Source organism: Lates calcarifer, linkage group LG20 (genome assembly GCF_001640805.2).
Source record: "Lates calcarifer isolate ASB-BC8 linkage group LG20, TLL_Latcal_v3, whole genome shotgun sequence".
Lineage (NCBI taxonomy): Eukaryota > Metazoa > Chordata > Actinopteri > Centropomidae > Lates > Lates calcarifer.
The window spans coordinates 15,865,160-15,881,723 of NC_066852.1; the positions used below are offsets into that span (position 1 = coordinate 15,865,160).

Consider the following 16,564-nt stretch of genomic DNA (forward strand, 5'->3'; position numbering starts at 1 on the left):
ATGTGTATGAAATGAAATCAGTCCAAGGAAAAAAAAAAATTTCACCAGCTCAGTTATCAAAATAAGCATGATATTAACACTGTATAATCCTGAAAATTATGTGTATGCAGTATTGTATTACTGAGAGAAATATAATGCTGCCCAAATTGAGAAAGGTTTTTAATCAATGTAGAAGATAATTGAGACCCTCCTAACCATAATATATGTCACTTGTGTAATTGTATTTTAAATTTAAAACAAAAAGTTTTTTAAGGTCATGTTTACACACAAACAACGTCAGGTTGTGGCTGGGGAAAGGCGCATGTAAAAAAAAAAAGGCAACAGTGACCTGAATCATGAGACAGAATGTGTATACAGTACTGTATTAACACTGAAATGAAACCACAATCTTTCCCTAACCTTGAGCAATTGGCTTCTGTTGCCAAAACTTTACCACATATTGGATTTGGGATATGAACCCTGGTCTCTGGTGTCAAGATCCTGTGCTTTGTACACCCAGCACTCACCCTGACTATCTCCCAGTAAATTATAACCAAGGCAGCAATTTAATTTCCCATAAAATGTATTTGTCAAAACAAATGAGTAGGATACAAATGTAGTTTTGAGTAGATTTGAAAATAATAAAATAAATATACTTATGAAAGAATTTGTTGCAAAACTCTACAATGTGTACAGCAGAGGGAAAAACAATTACTTGAATATATACCCTTTGAATATAAAAGACCTATTTGTCAGTTTGAGAGGATTTTCACTCTTGGATCACCTGTTGTGTTTCAACATTTTTAATTTTGCCTGGCAAGATGAAACAACGTCTGAGACCAAAAATAACGCAGTTCATCTTCTTACATGAGCCTACATGTTGAGGTAAGTCTGTCAGATCAGACAAGGCTGTCTTCCCAAGAAAAACAACAGAATCGGTTGTTCCAGCAAATTCCCCAAATCGACATAACCACACATTCAAGTGATAAATCCCTCTGTTGGCCGTGGTAATTATGATAGGAACAAAGGAGATGTCAGACGAAGTTATCATAGAGCAACAAAATCTATTTAGGAACGACTGGGGGGAATCAGCAGACTGTTCACTGTCACTTTATATTACATTACAACATTTACACCCACATTGTGACTCTCCTAACAATTCTTTTATTTTATGCCCAATGCCAACGTTATTAAATTCCTCTCTCTACAATGTCTGTACATGGAAAATATTAGCAAATAATAGGTTTAATGTAGAGAAAGACTGTGGTTACTGTATGAACACACTAACCTCCACACCCTAACTTTTCACATTGCAACACTGGCACTGCTCATAAGTCGTGAGGTGTAGAATCATCTAATGTGGACAATCATGTCTTGGAATACTGGGCTGCGCTCTGGGAAAAAAAAGAGGGAGGACAATGTAGCAGTTGGGATAACAGTTAGGTGCAGAGGAGGGAAGGGAGTGTAAGGGTGAGTAAGTGAGATTATATGGGGGAGGAAGGATGGGAGATGGAAGTCTGTAATTGGTTGCCTGGAGAGGATTAACCTGTCTGCCTCCAGCCTCTCCCTCCTACCTTAAATAATATACTATATACCCATGTTACTGTGGTAACTATTGTTTCTGCCTTTAACCCCCCTATCACACCTCCTTCTCCTCCTCCTCCTCCTCCTCCTCCTCCCTGCAGCCCCTGCATCTCTTGACTCCTCATTCTCTGTCTTTATTTTGGCTCTCCCTATTGCCTCACCTCTCCGTCCTCCCTGTTACGCTCTACCCGTAATGGAAATGATTAATTAAGCGTGTGACTCAGTTCCTAGTGAGGGAACTGTATTGTCTACCTGTCCAGGTAAGCGGAACAGCAGCTACTGTATGCTACATTAGCATCTGAATTTCCTGACTCCTTTACCGCAAACACTATAATTAAAGGACAGGGAAGGGCATCCCCTTGCTTTTATCTCTGGATTTAAATCTGCTTTGAGACTTCATACCACACACACACACACACACACACACACTTACAGCACACATACACGTGAACACATTTCACACACACATACACACAAACACAGTTCTAACCTCAGATGTAGCCGCTAGGCAAGCAGAAACTAGTTTGTGTGAGAAACCACAGCCAGCCAGACACACAGAAACACAGACAAACACTCCTGTGAAAAGACAAGAGAGCGTTTGCAAGGTTCCCACCATATCGCTGTATGACAACACACAATAGGACAGGAAATAACACCCAGACTACACACACCTTCATCCTGTATTCTGTCTGAACAAACACTTTATTGAGAATAGTAAGATTAATGGGTGAATGGTTTGCACAATAACAACAATAAAATGTCTGACAATAGTGCTGCCAGGTATGAGAACACAGGCTCATTAAACACTAAATGCCAAGACACGGGCTGCCTATGAACTGGTTTTTTATACACTTGTCTACATATATTTTACTATATATTTGTAATGTCCCTAGATAAATGTATATATGTATTCCTACATAGATATATATACACATGTATTGTAGAGTGAAACATATTTACAGTTTCTATGGCTAATGCTTGTGGGATTAAATTGTGATTTGAGTGTATAATCTTTACTAAAATGGTTTTTGTTGCTGTAATCTTAACCAAAATGACAAATGCCTATAGTACAGTAAACATTTCCGGAAATCATTTTTATTTTGAAATAAGTTTAGAGGGCCATCTGAAATGTTTCAGCAAAAGAATTGAAGGCTTTTGTGTTTACCCATAATTCTTTTTACACTGCGACTCCTGTTTCATGTCATATAAACCTTTACATGACTGCAGTACACACATTAGTTTTTCTGTTGTGCTAATGGAAGCAGTTAAAGCTACACGGTGGCGACTGACAACAACCCACCCATGAACTTCATGACTGATGTTGGATCAACTAAAGAGGCTGCTGATGATCCATGAAAGTCGGGCTTACGGGGATGAGTCGTAGTCATAACTGATAGTGAGTCTCTTTTCTGTTTCTCTGAGTTACATGTCTTACTCATCTGTGCTGTGAAGAAGCGTCGAGGCCACCGGCAGAGCGGCAAACATCGACTTAAGCTTATTCTATTAGGACTAAAAAAAAAAATAAATGTATGCAGCATGTATGTGCGAACAGGAAGGGACTGTCTTTTTGCTGACAGATCAAAATGTTTGCGGTAAAATAAAGGTGGCACACAGATGTGTACATGTTATATTTCTTACTCTTCTTGGTAGTAGGCACTTGATCATGTTGTCATTATATAGCTTGATGCTGAAGAAATTATATTTCAAAAGACAAATTTCCATTTTAGGTCAAATTAAATTATCTTACAGTTAGAAATGTATTAATCCAAATTTAGAAACTCACAACTTCCTCTCACACACATACACATGGATCACAGATGCAGACAAGCTTTATTTAAATAGAAATAATCTTCTAGATGCTGCAGTTTCAGTTCATTCTTGTTTTCTTTTTCTATTTCAGTGACTGTATTTTACAGGCAGGAAGGCTACACAAACAAGCATGTAAATAATGTCGGGGAACAAAGAATAGAACCAAATAAAAAAGATGTCTGTGGCTGAGGCTCAATGAAGCTGCCATACGTTGTTACAGCCCGAGCTGAGACAGACAGCAGAGCTGCACACCCCATCACAGACCCGGGGATTATACTTTTTAAACAACATCTGTCTTTCCTTCTTCTCCTTCTCTCTCTCCCTCCGTCTTCAGGAGGACGGGATAAACAAGCCAATATGCATTCAGATCATAAACCATTATTTTGATCCTTTGCCTGTCTCCTGTGTATGTTGACAGAGATTACAAATTACCAAGTTTGTGTATGATTTTGCTTGGCTGCTTATGGTTTGGTTTTCCCTGTGTACAACCAGATGCGGTTCACATCACTACAGCCAACTGTAGATTCTGTTTTAAAGTCATGAGTGGTTGCCTGGAAGGAGTTGTGTTGTTGTCAGTGGCAATTCAGTCAAGCTACCAATCAAGGAGCCAAAAGACAAACAAAGTAACCAGCTAACTAATCTACTTAAGTGTTAACTAGATGATGATCCAAATGGCCAACTGGTCAGAGATAATCACGATTTTTAAATGATCTTTGTTATCAGTTACTGGAACTAGAAGATTCAAGTTGAGGCAACAGATCAAAGATGTGCCTGAATGAGACCACCTGAGAGATCTGGGAATCATGTGACCCTGTCTCCTAACTGTTCCCACTTATGTTGTGGTGACAACATAATCACTGGTTGGATTTTTTTTTTTTTTTTTAATTGAATAAAGTGCTACATTTATTAATGGCAGCAGAGCAGCCAGTGGTTGAGGTGGATGGCAGGTTTACAAAGCACATGATTGTCACACAAGACCATGGCTCTAGTTAAGTGTAATTAAATATGTTGTGTTCGAAGACAGTATTAAACCAGACCACAATCTTTCCCTAACCTTAACCAAATGCTGTGAGTGCCTGAACATGATTATAAAAATGTGTAATAATGCTGTAGTCACTTCAAGTCGATATTTTGCTCAGCAAGATCAGATATTTTTACAAAACAAATGAGCTGTCACTGAACATTTTACTGATATGTTCAGTATCAACATATTTGCGACTTGCCAAAATGAAACAACATATCCTCATTACATTAATAGAAAACATAATACAGTCACAGTTGTTTCCCCTCAAACTGTATCTGCTGTTGCAGTTAAGATGTATATAAATGTAATTTCTAGGATACAGGGTTGAATCATGGCATATACATACAAAACATACATAGCACATTACATCTCTTTAGCCACTTTATAAGCAGCATCCTCCTTGTGTGTCACAGTACAAACTCATGTTGTGGAGTCAAAAATGATTTGATTTGAACAAACTTAATCGTAAATTCTACTGTAGATTTTTGAGTTTCCAAATATACCAAATATGCTAGCTGCATTTTGTGATAGTGTGTATAAAATGATGTACATGGCATCCATCATATTCTAAAAAGCTAATACAGAATATATATGATACTATGTGGAAAAAGATGTAACAAGACTTTCCAGTGTTAAACCTGCTAAAGGGGAAATTGAAGGGAGGAGTAGGATGTTAAGGGGTTAAATTTAATATCCCTTTAATTATTTTCAAAAATCCTCCACCCGGTTAGAGGATGTCTAAACAGCTATTAGCAGCAAATTAATTGCTGAGGCATGGGGTGTGGTAACATCACAATTAGCCCAACAGGACAAGAAATACAAGCAGTCAGATGACCAGCCAGTAAACCACACAACCCATTTGCCAACAGAAAAGTCAACCAGCTAACAGGCTAACCAAACAAGAAAACAGACAATTAAACAGTCCAACCAAACTGTCATCTGAAGCTGAGAGAAACAAAGCAGGCAGTCAGTTGGCTCAACAAACCAGCCAACCAAACCATCAATCATGCCATCAAATTGTCAGTTAGCCAACACACCAACCAAAAAGCCATCTAGAGTGGGGGTGATCACACCGGGCAGCCACACCTTGGGGTTTGGCAGCATGTGGCCACTATGTTTGTCATTACAGTGCCATGGTGTACAATCAAAGCACAAAGATTAACGACATGCAGACTTGGGAGAGATTATGTCTTTGTTTACCCCTGGAAAAGGCCAAGCCAAGCCCAAACAGCAGACCAGTGACTGTGCAGTAACAGGCCTACCTGCTGGGGAGTTTCTGAGCCTAAAGCACAGATCATACTTGTGTCACACAGATCCAAGTAACATGACATTCAGTGCAACTGCTATAGAGCCACAACACAGGAGGTGTAAGTGGAATGAATATGGTTTGATTTTAATCAAACATACTTATTTGGGGCAGTGTTTGCTGTGTTGATCTAGAGAGAGTAACATATTAAGGGACATTTTTAGACCCATTACATTACTATTAGCTCACATGTATGATCCACCAGTCTGAGCTGTGCAGCATTGCAAGATTTAAAGGAGATTATGTGCACAATCACACCTCTGTAAAACAAATTAAAACACTGGATTGCCAAAAATTGAACAATAAAAGCACAGACAGTCACATCAAAAACCTGCAGTTACTTTCAACATCTCCTTTAAGAGGATGACTAACTCATCTTTCAGTCGTTTCTGTGGATGTACACACTGTCAGATCTTAATCAATTTATCACTGCGGTCTAATGAGAGCGCGTTCTGCTTGAGGAGTCTCTGTAAAGCCAGGCGTGACTGCCAGGCTCAGACAGAGAAAATAAACACCTTCTGTGTGATCTCTCACGCCTGGTTAACATCACTGACAACATGCCGTATTTTACACAATCACCAGATAGTTTTGACTCATCGCAGATGTGGAATCCAGTAAAGCATGAGATGCCGGCTTTTGATGATGGTGCTGATGATACGTCTTCTTCTCCTGCTCTGTCAGTGGGTCAGGTGAGGTTTTGTGAGCACGGTTGCTGTTTTGACAAACAGTTAATTGCGTTGCGTGTCTCTTTGGTTATGATTGGTGTCAGGTTTTAGGGGAGCAGAGAGCTGTGTGAGGTCTGGTTGCAAAAAAAAGGAGGATGTCTTCAAATTGACAATACCTCCAAAACTTTACATCCCTGTGACTCCACACCTAATGTAAACATACAACCCAAACACATCATGCACCTACATCACCATGGCAGTGTCAGCACATACACAGACAAGGTTGCATCAGATGACTATACAATACTGCACATTCAAAAAGTTTCAAACTGCAAGTGAAATATATTTGTGTAATCTAACAATCATGTCTTTTTGGGTTATTTACCTCAGTTGTTTTAAACCCTTTTTTCCATTTTCTATACTGCAGTGTGTACAAACAGACTCCAGGGATTCTAGCAACCACATCAGGAGAAGGTAATGGATAGAAACTATTTTTCTTCTTTTATGTATAATCAAAGTAAAATGATTTTGAAAATAGTCAATATTTATTAGCTTTTTAGAATGTAGAACCTCACTGTGAAATGTGTACATGAAGATGGCTGCTCAGCAACTTTATCCTCAGATAACATCAGTGTTGGATGATCTGCAAATCCGAGTGACAAAATGTTCCATTCTTTCCAAATCTTGCTTACTGTAATATTTGTGCATGGCAATTACAGTATGGTTCAGGTTAGGGAAGTATTGTTATTGCTATCAGCGGCTCTGTGGCCTTAAGTGTTCTGCACGAAAGTCACATGCCCATTCTGACCTCCATAAGAATGCACTGCATCCTGTACTGGTGCTGAATGTTAGCACTGGACATAAATTCTGAGGTGCAGAATCGTCCAGTATGGATGGAGATCTTGGCTGCACATTGTCTTATATCAGTGGAGAGTAAAACTGCCAATATTACTGTTGATGTTGCTGTTAATTCAACTTGAAGAGTGTTTCCACCACAGTAGCATTAAAAGTTTAAATGCACGGGTGGTGCGTGGTGGGAAATAGTGAAAACACTGCATGAAAAAGAATATTAGAGTTAAATGAACTTAATCACAACTGTGAGCGTTACCACACTTGATCTGTTACTTTTGTGATCAGTTTTTTTATTAATGCACCTGTTAGTTGCTTTTAAAATTCAACTATTGAAATCGGCTGTTTTATAGCTGAGTATTGCTGCTGTGTTTGAGTTTGCAACAGGGACGTAGCACTTAAGAATGAAAATCCTGTGTTTGGGTTATGTTGACTGTTACCACTTGTGTTATCAGTACTACTGTTATCGGAATCAAGGTTGTGTAAATTAGCCCTGTATGCCTCAGTGGTTAGAGCATTATGTTATGAAAATAAAAATGTTATGCCGAGACTCATTGTGGAGACTAGTGTTCGTTGCATCTTGATTCTACCATTATTAAACACAACATCAGTAGTCCTTGCTAACCTCTCTCCTGGTTCCTCCTGGAGGCCCTGCCCTGTTTGATGTTCTGGATGAGAGGTAGTGTTTGTTAATGCTGCCACTGCAGGTAGAGAAGCAGCAGGTCAGCCCTGCCACAGGTTGGTTCATGTCTGACTCACCGTGGGTGGGAAGCATCACTGAGGAAACACTTCTAGAATAAAGGTGGATGTGCTGTGCTTTTTACCAAGACTGTGTTTATAGAATCAATCAAGCATAATAACTACTTCTGCTCCCACTCCTGTTACCAATACCACTACTTCTGCTATTGCTACCACTGATACTGTTCATACTGCTTTAATATTACATTTATTTTTACCTTTACCATTTTTTTGCCCATTAAGAAAACAAATTGGGGTTCAGTGTCTGGTTCAAAGACTCTTCATCATGTGGACAAGAGGAGCCAGGGATAGAACCACCAGCTCCATGATGGCCAACCCACCTGAGTTAGAGCCCAGCTGCGACAACCACTTCTGCTAATACACCGATCAGCCACTACATTAAAACCACAGACAGATGAAGTGACTAACACTGATCATTTTGTTACAATACAAAGTTTTGCAGGGAAAACTTGGGTCCTGACATTCATTTGGGTGTTACTTTGACACGTCCCACCCACCTAAACATGCTGATCATTGTTGTGGTGTCTAGCACCAGGACACTGGCAGCCGATCCTTTAGGGTCCTGTGGGTTGTGGGGGTGGGGCCTCCATGGATCTGACCTGTTCAACTCATCATTAGATGATCAATGTTATTTACTTCATTTGTTTTTTTATTAAGGTTTTTTTTTTAATAAAGTACAATTGAGGATATATCAGCCCAAACTGTAGTTCAGAAGAAAATCATTAACTGTTGACTGTAATAAGTCAGAAAAAACATCAGTAGTGGCCTGACATGAGAGAGAAAATATCCTGCACTGATTATTACTTAATTGTCATATTTAAGGAAATTTTATCTAATTTTTTTTCCATTTTTGTCTCATTCAGTCATAATTACTGCAACTATTTCTACCTCGATTACTCAGTGCAGTTTATAAAATCACACTCACAAACACACACACTTAAAGCACGACAGCTAATCCGTAGATTCACCAGAGATCCCTTTATGCATTCTCCATGAGTGGAGGTCCACGGCTCTGAGCGCAGGCAACCTAACTGCCCCCCCAGAGACCGGCCTAAACAAGGGAGCCTGAGCCTGTCAATTACCCCCAGGAGCTGGTACACCAAAGCATATCGGATGCTGCTAACATACACATGCACACACCCATTCTTGCATGTTGGCGAAGGAGCAGTGGCGTTATGGATATGTATGACACATGCATACACACAATCACACACACAGACAGCTGTGATTTCCCCAGGTAGCTACTCTAAGCCTGCAGAGGGAGGATTTGTCGGCGGCCTTGTTTAACACAGATGTCAAAATGAGAGCAGCGCGGCACACTGGGAGAAGGATGAGGCTGATTTTTGAGATGTTCATCTCCTGCTGCTTTTGATTGACAGGAAGACAAGCTCTCAGTTTAACCCTCCATGTCTGACAGAACATCTCCTGAATGATAAAGTAGTAACACAACTCAATTTAAGCAGGTGTTCGTGTTCAAGAGGTTTTGTGGGGTCAAAAGAGGTTTTGCATTTGAATTTGTCAGAATTTTTGGTGTCCCGCTGTCTCGGCAGGCTTGGGTGCGTGCTGGAAATATTTAGTCACCCTGGCAGCATGGCTCTGGGGATGGAAATGTTGTGTCGGTCAATTGGTTGGTCCACCACTTGGGACCAGACTGAAATTTCTCAGCAACTATATTTTGATTCTTGTTGGTTGTGATGCTGGGTGAATTTACTTTGTGAGCAATTTTATACTGACTAAGGTGAATTCATTGAAAAGAATTGATTAAGGCCAAACTCTTGCTGTTATAAAAACTGGTCTGAACAAGCTTTTAGGGAAGAGATCAGACGCTGAGGTGAGCAGATCAATCAGAGACCACCACTCATGCCCCATCAGTCAAAGCTGGTTTAATTTGCGCATGAGGACAATCCTTCCTTAGTTCTATCAGTCTCCTTAGGTTTAAATAAAGAATACAGTCTCCGGCAATGCTAGTGGCTCTTTCAGCGAGTCAGCATGCTAACACGCTAATGATAAGTAGGTATAATGTTTACCATATTCACCATCTTAGTTTAGCATGTTAGCATGCTAACATTTACTAATTACTAATAAACGCACAGCACAGGTGAGACTGATGGGAATATCAATAGTTTTGCAGGTATTTGTATCTAAAGGATTTAGATGAAGAGTCAGGGGTTCACCAAAGTCTTTGATTCATCCTTGTGGGAACAAAATTTTATGCCAATCCATCAAATAAGTGTTGAGATATTTCTGTCTGGATGAAAGTGGTGGACTCGAAGGCTGCTATTTAACATAATGAATTACTGTATCAGCACATATTATAATAGCAATGCTTTTCAGAAAAGTGTTGCCAGAAGGTTTCTATATACACAAACAAATGCCTGGTGATTATACCAAAGCAGATGATGACTTTGGTTTAAATAAGTTTCCACACAGAATAAATGTGAGTTTTCTTCCATACGACAAACTCAGCAAGAACAACTCAAAGAATGATTTTTGTCTTTGTGACTTTGTTAAGTGGTTAGACTGTGCCTGTGGGAAACTTTTTGACCTGTTACCTACCAGGCCTGAAGCACTGCTATGAGGAACTCCACCTTAATGAACTCCTCTGACTGTCTGGAGCGTGGGATGCATGAGAAATGTCTAAAAGCAAAGAAAACTTAGAGATGTAATCTCCTCTCCTGAACTTGTCTGCTGCTTCTTGGTTACACTCACAAACAAACGGTGCATGGAAAAGGAAAAAAAAACAAAAAAAACTCAACCCCTCGGGATGGGGAAGACAACCCAGACAATGATTTGCAGCAGCTTAACAAAGCACCTGTCTGACAAAGATGGATAGACAATGCTCACAAAAACATGCAAACAAACAGCAGAACCTGTCCTGTTGTATGCCTCCACAAATGAGGCAGAAAGAGAAAAAGTCTTTAACTCACTGCTGCTCATCCAAATTGGTGCGAAAGGAAAAGGGGCGAGAAAGCGGCATAACAGCGTAACAAAATGAGTGTGGGAAATTATGCAGAGGCAAACAGTGAGCGCTGCTGGAAGAGGAGGGGGAAAAGAAGATGTGGTGACATCAGACTTAAAGCCCAGAGATGGGGCTTGTTAGCAGGAAGCTCTATTAGGTTCGCCTCCTGCCCTCTTCTCCGTTCCCCTTTGTCCTCCTCACCTCTCCCACCAGGCCTAAATTGGCCTCCAGAACTCCACCTGACTCCCCTCCCAGCCTGCAGCGCTCATGTATATGCATCTCAAATCCCCCCTAGACACGGGCAGATAGGCAGGCCAGGCGTAGCGCTGGGTTCACCTAACAAAAGCAATTTGGTACAATAGACCGTTTGGGTCAAGTACCCTGCGTGTTCCCCCTCAGTTGTTTTAATCAGGCCAAGGTAGCGGGAAAGAGAGGGCTCGGAGGCACCTAAAGGCACCTTTCCTCCTGGCCATTATCCTCCGGTGGGTGAATCGTGGATGTGGTTGTTAAGAGAGACAGACGTGACAGCCCATCTTCTAGACGAGTCAATTAAAGGAGACTGGAACTTTTTTAAGGGCAAAAGATGCATACAGACATATGTTTCCAGGGAAATAAAAGACAAAGGAGTAAGGGACAAGTTTGACACCAGAGATGTGCAGGTGAATGTCAAGCGGGACGTTGTTAAAGGGAGACATTTGTCATAGGAGTTTGTTGGAGTTCTCTGAAACAGACAAATTATCGCACCGCGGAATAAAGTTTTTACATTTGTCATTTGGTTCTTTTCAAAGATTATTCCAGGTTTTAATACACAAACGTTGCCATTAACTGATGTGAACATAGACAACAAGACAATGCAGAAGTCCTTGCAGATCCATCTTTACACTTCCCATCATAGTCAGCTCCTGACATAACTGGTAAAGTTAGGCTGAACTGCAACCACTGCAATTTAAGTTGAAGTTTTAGCAGATACATCAGGACTCACAGATAACTTGTCTTTACACTGTCATAAGTTATCAGATAAGATGACAAACAGGCCAACAATGTGAAAGCGTGATTCATTCCTTTAAAAGTGAGTGTTGACTTGTTGGCATTGTTCATTTGAAATGAAGAGGCACAGGCAGCTACTGGAAAACAATTCATGCAAGTCATCATAGTTAAAGGACTGATTGTGGTATGAAAACATCAAAATCAATCTTAATCTACGCCAGTGATAACAAAAAAACGACAACAACAACAAACAAACAAAAAAAAAAAAAACCTAAGACCAATACTAAACAGTTTGTCACTTTGGGAAGCTTCAGAGCAAGATTCAAGGTGAGCCTCAATATGTTAGAACCTACTGTGATGTGTTTTAACCCAGTGTGTGATGTGTCATTTGCTTGGCTCTTGTCCTGATTCAGGTCAAGAGAGAATCAACAACAGCTGGGCAGACAAAAGCAGAAAAATGCAGATAGATTCCACTCATCAAAAACCAAAACAAACTTTCATGTCCCGAGGCAGCCATGCCCAAGATTCACCTTTACAAAGACTGTAAATGTTTTGATATCTGAAAATCCACAGGTGTTGATTCTACTTGGTGTTAGCTGTCACACATTAATGTGTTTCATGTCTCATTAGCCTCGGGCTGCTTTACTTGAAATACGACTGACTGACAACCTCCATGTGTGTAGGTTAGAGAACCATATTGTATTTTGACAAAGACAGTGTGGTTTGACAGCAACAAAATCTCACTAAGTTCAGCCCTTATGCATTCACCTTCAACACACCTATGACAACAATACAAAATATATATATGTACATACACCACTATACATTTATACACAGACAGTTCAAATAAATTGATCCAACTTGCATCGGCCATTGAACAGATGCACGTTAGATCAGTTATTGGGAATAACAACAGAGCGCTTTGCACTGGAACAGTGTTACATGTCAGTGTAATTGTGAGAAGGAGGGATCAGTGGAAACTCTAAAGGCAACAGACTTCAAACCCCTGAAAATCAGCAAGTCACAGCAAATACCTGGAAACATAGTAACAGTGTGAACCACATGGAAAATCATGGGCTGACCTTAACAATACACTTGGCACTAGTTGTTACCGCGCTTCGGTTGTGTAGCCCTGACAGCTTGTATTGACAGACGTATGAGTCATGAAGGAGTGTGAGAGCCAGACTTGGACCATGCACATCCAGTAGAGCTGAAAGTAACTCACGGAACTGGTGCAAACCATTTCATATAACAAAGGAGGGAAGCTTTTTTTGGCAGGCTATGCACTGGACTGTATCTATTCTGCAACAATATCAGAGTGTACTATATTTATCTATGATAGCTTTCTGATCTGTCTGTCTGTCTGTCTGATCTGTCTGTCTATCTATCAGTATTTTAGGTCTTCATCAACAGTCTTTGATGATTCCCAACCTTTTCTCTAGTGTCACCATGAAGCTGACATCGGTGGTTTTTGGTGAAATGTCTCAGCTGGATTGCCATGAGTACTGTGAATTTCTAACACCAAACACATCTCCCACCAAAAGAACTACAAATTGGTGATAAGGTACATTAAATAATAAAATCCACTAAAACAACCCATTCAGCTCATTTTATAGGAACTTTAGCCTCTTTGTTTGTAACTTGTTTCACTTTGACAAACTGATACAAATTTGTAACACAACAAAGGAAGCTAATTTAGGCTATTCATCTGGGCTGACTACAAGGTTGGCACTATGACGCTACACTTTGGAATAATGTGTGAACACTCCCAAGTCAGTATAAAGCTTGTTTTTCCTGTTCTTCAGATTCTGCCGACATTGCGTGAATGCAATGTTGGTGCTAATTCACAAATGCTAGTGTGCAAACAGACAAAATTAAGATGTATTAGCATTTAGTTCAAAGCTGCTGTGTCAGAGAACAGCACTTTTATAGATCCATGAGACATAAATAAGCAGGACTATTGGACAAATAAAGGGGTGGATTACACTGCATAACCAAATTAATGCATAGGCTGGGCATACACGCTAACTAGTTTTTGTTGTTGTTGTTTCTGGGGTTTTTTTTTTGTTTTGTTTTTGTTTGTTTTTTTGTTTTAAACTTTTTAGATATTTCTCAATATATCTATGTCTGTGTTTTTGGATACAAATACAATGAAAAGAAGATAGGGGAATGAGTTCATAAATAATCCACAAATAAAACAGAGTAAAGTTACTTGTGTGCTATATGTACTTAATGAGTGATTCTTAAAATGTAGCTTAAGTTAGTTTTTGACATGATTTGCACATGAGGCTACAAACAAAGTTTGAAAACTGTTTTCAGGTGACATGGCTCAGGCCTACAACTGCTAGCAGTAAGAGCAGCATGTGTTATGTAAAAAAAAAAAAAGGAGGGTGATATTTGAGAGGGGTTATTATAAGAATCTGTCTGTCTGATGAAGTGCAGATGGCGTCTCTGTGAATAGCTGACAGGCTACTGTCAGTGTCATAGGCACAGAAGCAGGTTAAACCTGCAGAGAAACCTGCAGGGCAGAGTATACAAGGAAAATGTCTTGATTAAAAGCCCATTTTAAAAGTTTGACCAGTTCGACCAAATCAGAAGGAAGGACACAATGAGAAATGATGGGAACAGTTCAGAGTGATGGTTAATTGAAATAGTCTCTTTTTTGTTGTTATTTTGTTGAATGAGTTAAAAAATATTTCATCCAACATTCAAGATATGATAGCTGACAGTGAAAAACACTTGCAGTTGTACTGTTAGCATGGAACACTGAAAGACCAACACACACATTCATGTGTCCTTGGTCCTTTTTTTTATATGAAGATGTTGCTTTTCCTCTCTTTCTATAAGAACAAAAATAGTTTAATAGGCTTTTCTGCTAGCTATATTAATATAACAGAAGACAGGCTGGTGATGCAACACTGACCAACACTAAAGTAAACTAATTGCTGTTGGTGTTGGATTACCTGTATCTATTCACTGTAGCTCAAACATGCACCAAGCATGGTACTGAAATTAATAGAAATTGTGGCTACTTGAAGTTAGAGAATATATCAAAAATGTACAGCATGTTTTTGAAACTGTACTAATATAAAGTATATGTGATGTGTAGTTAACATACTGGTTAATAAATCATTGCATTAAAGTGTAAAGTGAATGATTTTAATACCCATGAAATCTAAACTAAACATTCCTGGAGATCTTCCTACAAAACAAAACATCATCAGATATGACCTCATGCTACGGTTTGAAAAGACCCAGCCCTCTGCCCCTCCCATCAGATCAAACTGCCTGTGTCTGTCCAACTGATCTCTCATTGGTTGAAACTTTCACTGTGATATGTCCTGACCTAACATTAAACCACCACACTCCCTTATTACTTCATCTATTTTGCTCTTCTTTTTTTTCTAATTTACATAGGTGGAGCATGGCAGACCTCCAGACACCGTTGAACTTGCAGCCTTGCTGGCTTCCTGCTTAGAAATCTTAATTTCCAGCCATGATTGCAGTCCCCTCAGGCAGTGGCCAACTAACAAAAGATCATTTACTGTTTACCTTAATAGCATTGTCACAATGAGTCAGCCAGGTGTGTTATTTCCGTTGTCACACAAAAAAATACAGTTCAAAGAGCTGAGCTTTATGTGTGCATGTTCATGCACATTTCCATTTAACTGTGTGCATATTGTACTGAAAAAAGTAACAACACTCCTAAAAAAACTCCTATAGTGAATATCAGTGTTCTTTTCTCTGTATGTGTAGTGTATGCATGTACATACAATACATGTGTGTCCACGTATGTGCATGCCTGTGTGTGTTTTGACTATTCTATCCAGAGCACTAGCAAACTTCAAGGGTAACAGTTTCCCACTAACTGCACTGTGTGATCTGAAACATGTCTTACCACCTCTTTACATGTTTCTGCAACACTTCTACTCACTTTTGAACGCTTGTACACATGCTCCTCTGCCATGTGTACGGTTGAGTGTGCGGTTGTGTGTGTGTGTGTGTGTGTGTGTGTGTGTTCTACTGTCACAGCAGTGATCGACAGGTCACCCTGCAGGGCATTCTGTCATGTTGAGAAAGGAAACGCAGACAGCAAGAGAGACAGTGAAGAGAGCTGGAGGGAAAACCTGTGTGGTGGTTATTACGCTGTCCTTCACCTTCACCACTTAACCTCGACAAGGTGTACATCAAAATCTTTCCTGCCACTCTACAGGAAGCATTTTCTGAGAGGTAATGATGGTTAAAACTAAATTATCAGTGGACACTGACCCATGGTTTGAAAGGAACACAAATACTAGCCATCATGATTTCTTAAAGTTGATTTACTAGTTTACTTTCTTCTATTCTATTCTTCTATTGAAGTTAACATGCTAACCAGCTAGTTCTCCAGTCTGTCCTCAGTCATGAGAGGATGAAGAAGTAGCGCTGCCTACAGGGCATACTCTAACCTCTTGTAAACACAATGATGGCTGAAGCTCTTGGTAAGTTAACAGCAGTTAACGCCAATGTTGGCTATGTGGCAATAGCAAATCGTACATATAGCTAAGAAAACACAAGAAAAAAAAGATACATCAAAATTTCCATAACATCTGAACAAACTCCATCTGTTGATGAAGATCATGTGATATGACAGAAAGCTGCAT

The 16,564-nt window shown here is 39.7% G+C and overlaps 1 protein-coding gene across 1 annotated transcript in view; it reads right to left on the reverse strand.

Moving 5' to 3' along the window:
* Window positions 1-15,834, reverse strand: part of faxdc2 (fatty acid hydroxylase domain containing 2) — a 103,193-nt gene extending 87,359 nt beyond the window's left edge. The window contains exon 1 of the mRNA XM_051078704.1: window positions 15,830-15,834. Within this exon, the coding sequence (XP_050934661.1) occupies window positions 15,830-15,832 (3 nt within the window). The 5' untranslated portion in view covers window positions 15,833-15,834. The remainder of the gene's footprint in view (window positions 1-15,829) is intronic.
* Between the last annotated feature and the right edge of the window lie 730 nt (window positions 15,835-16,564).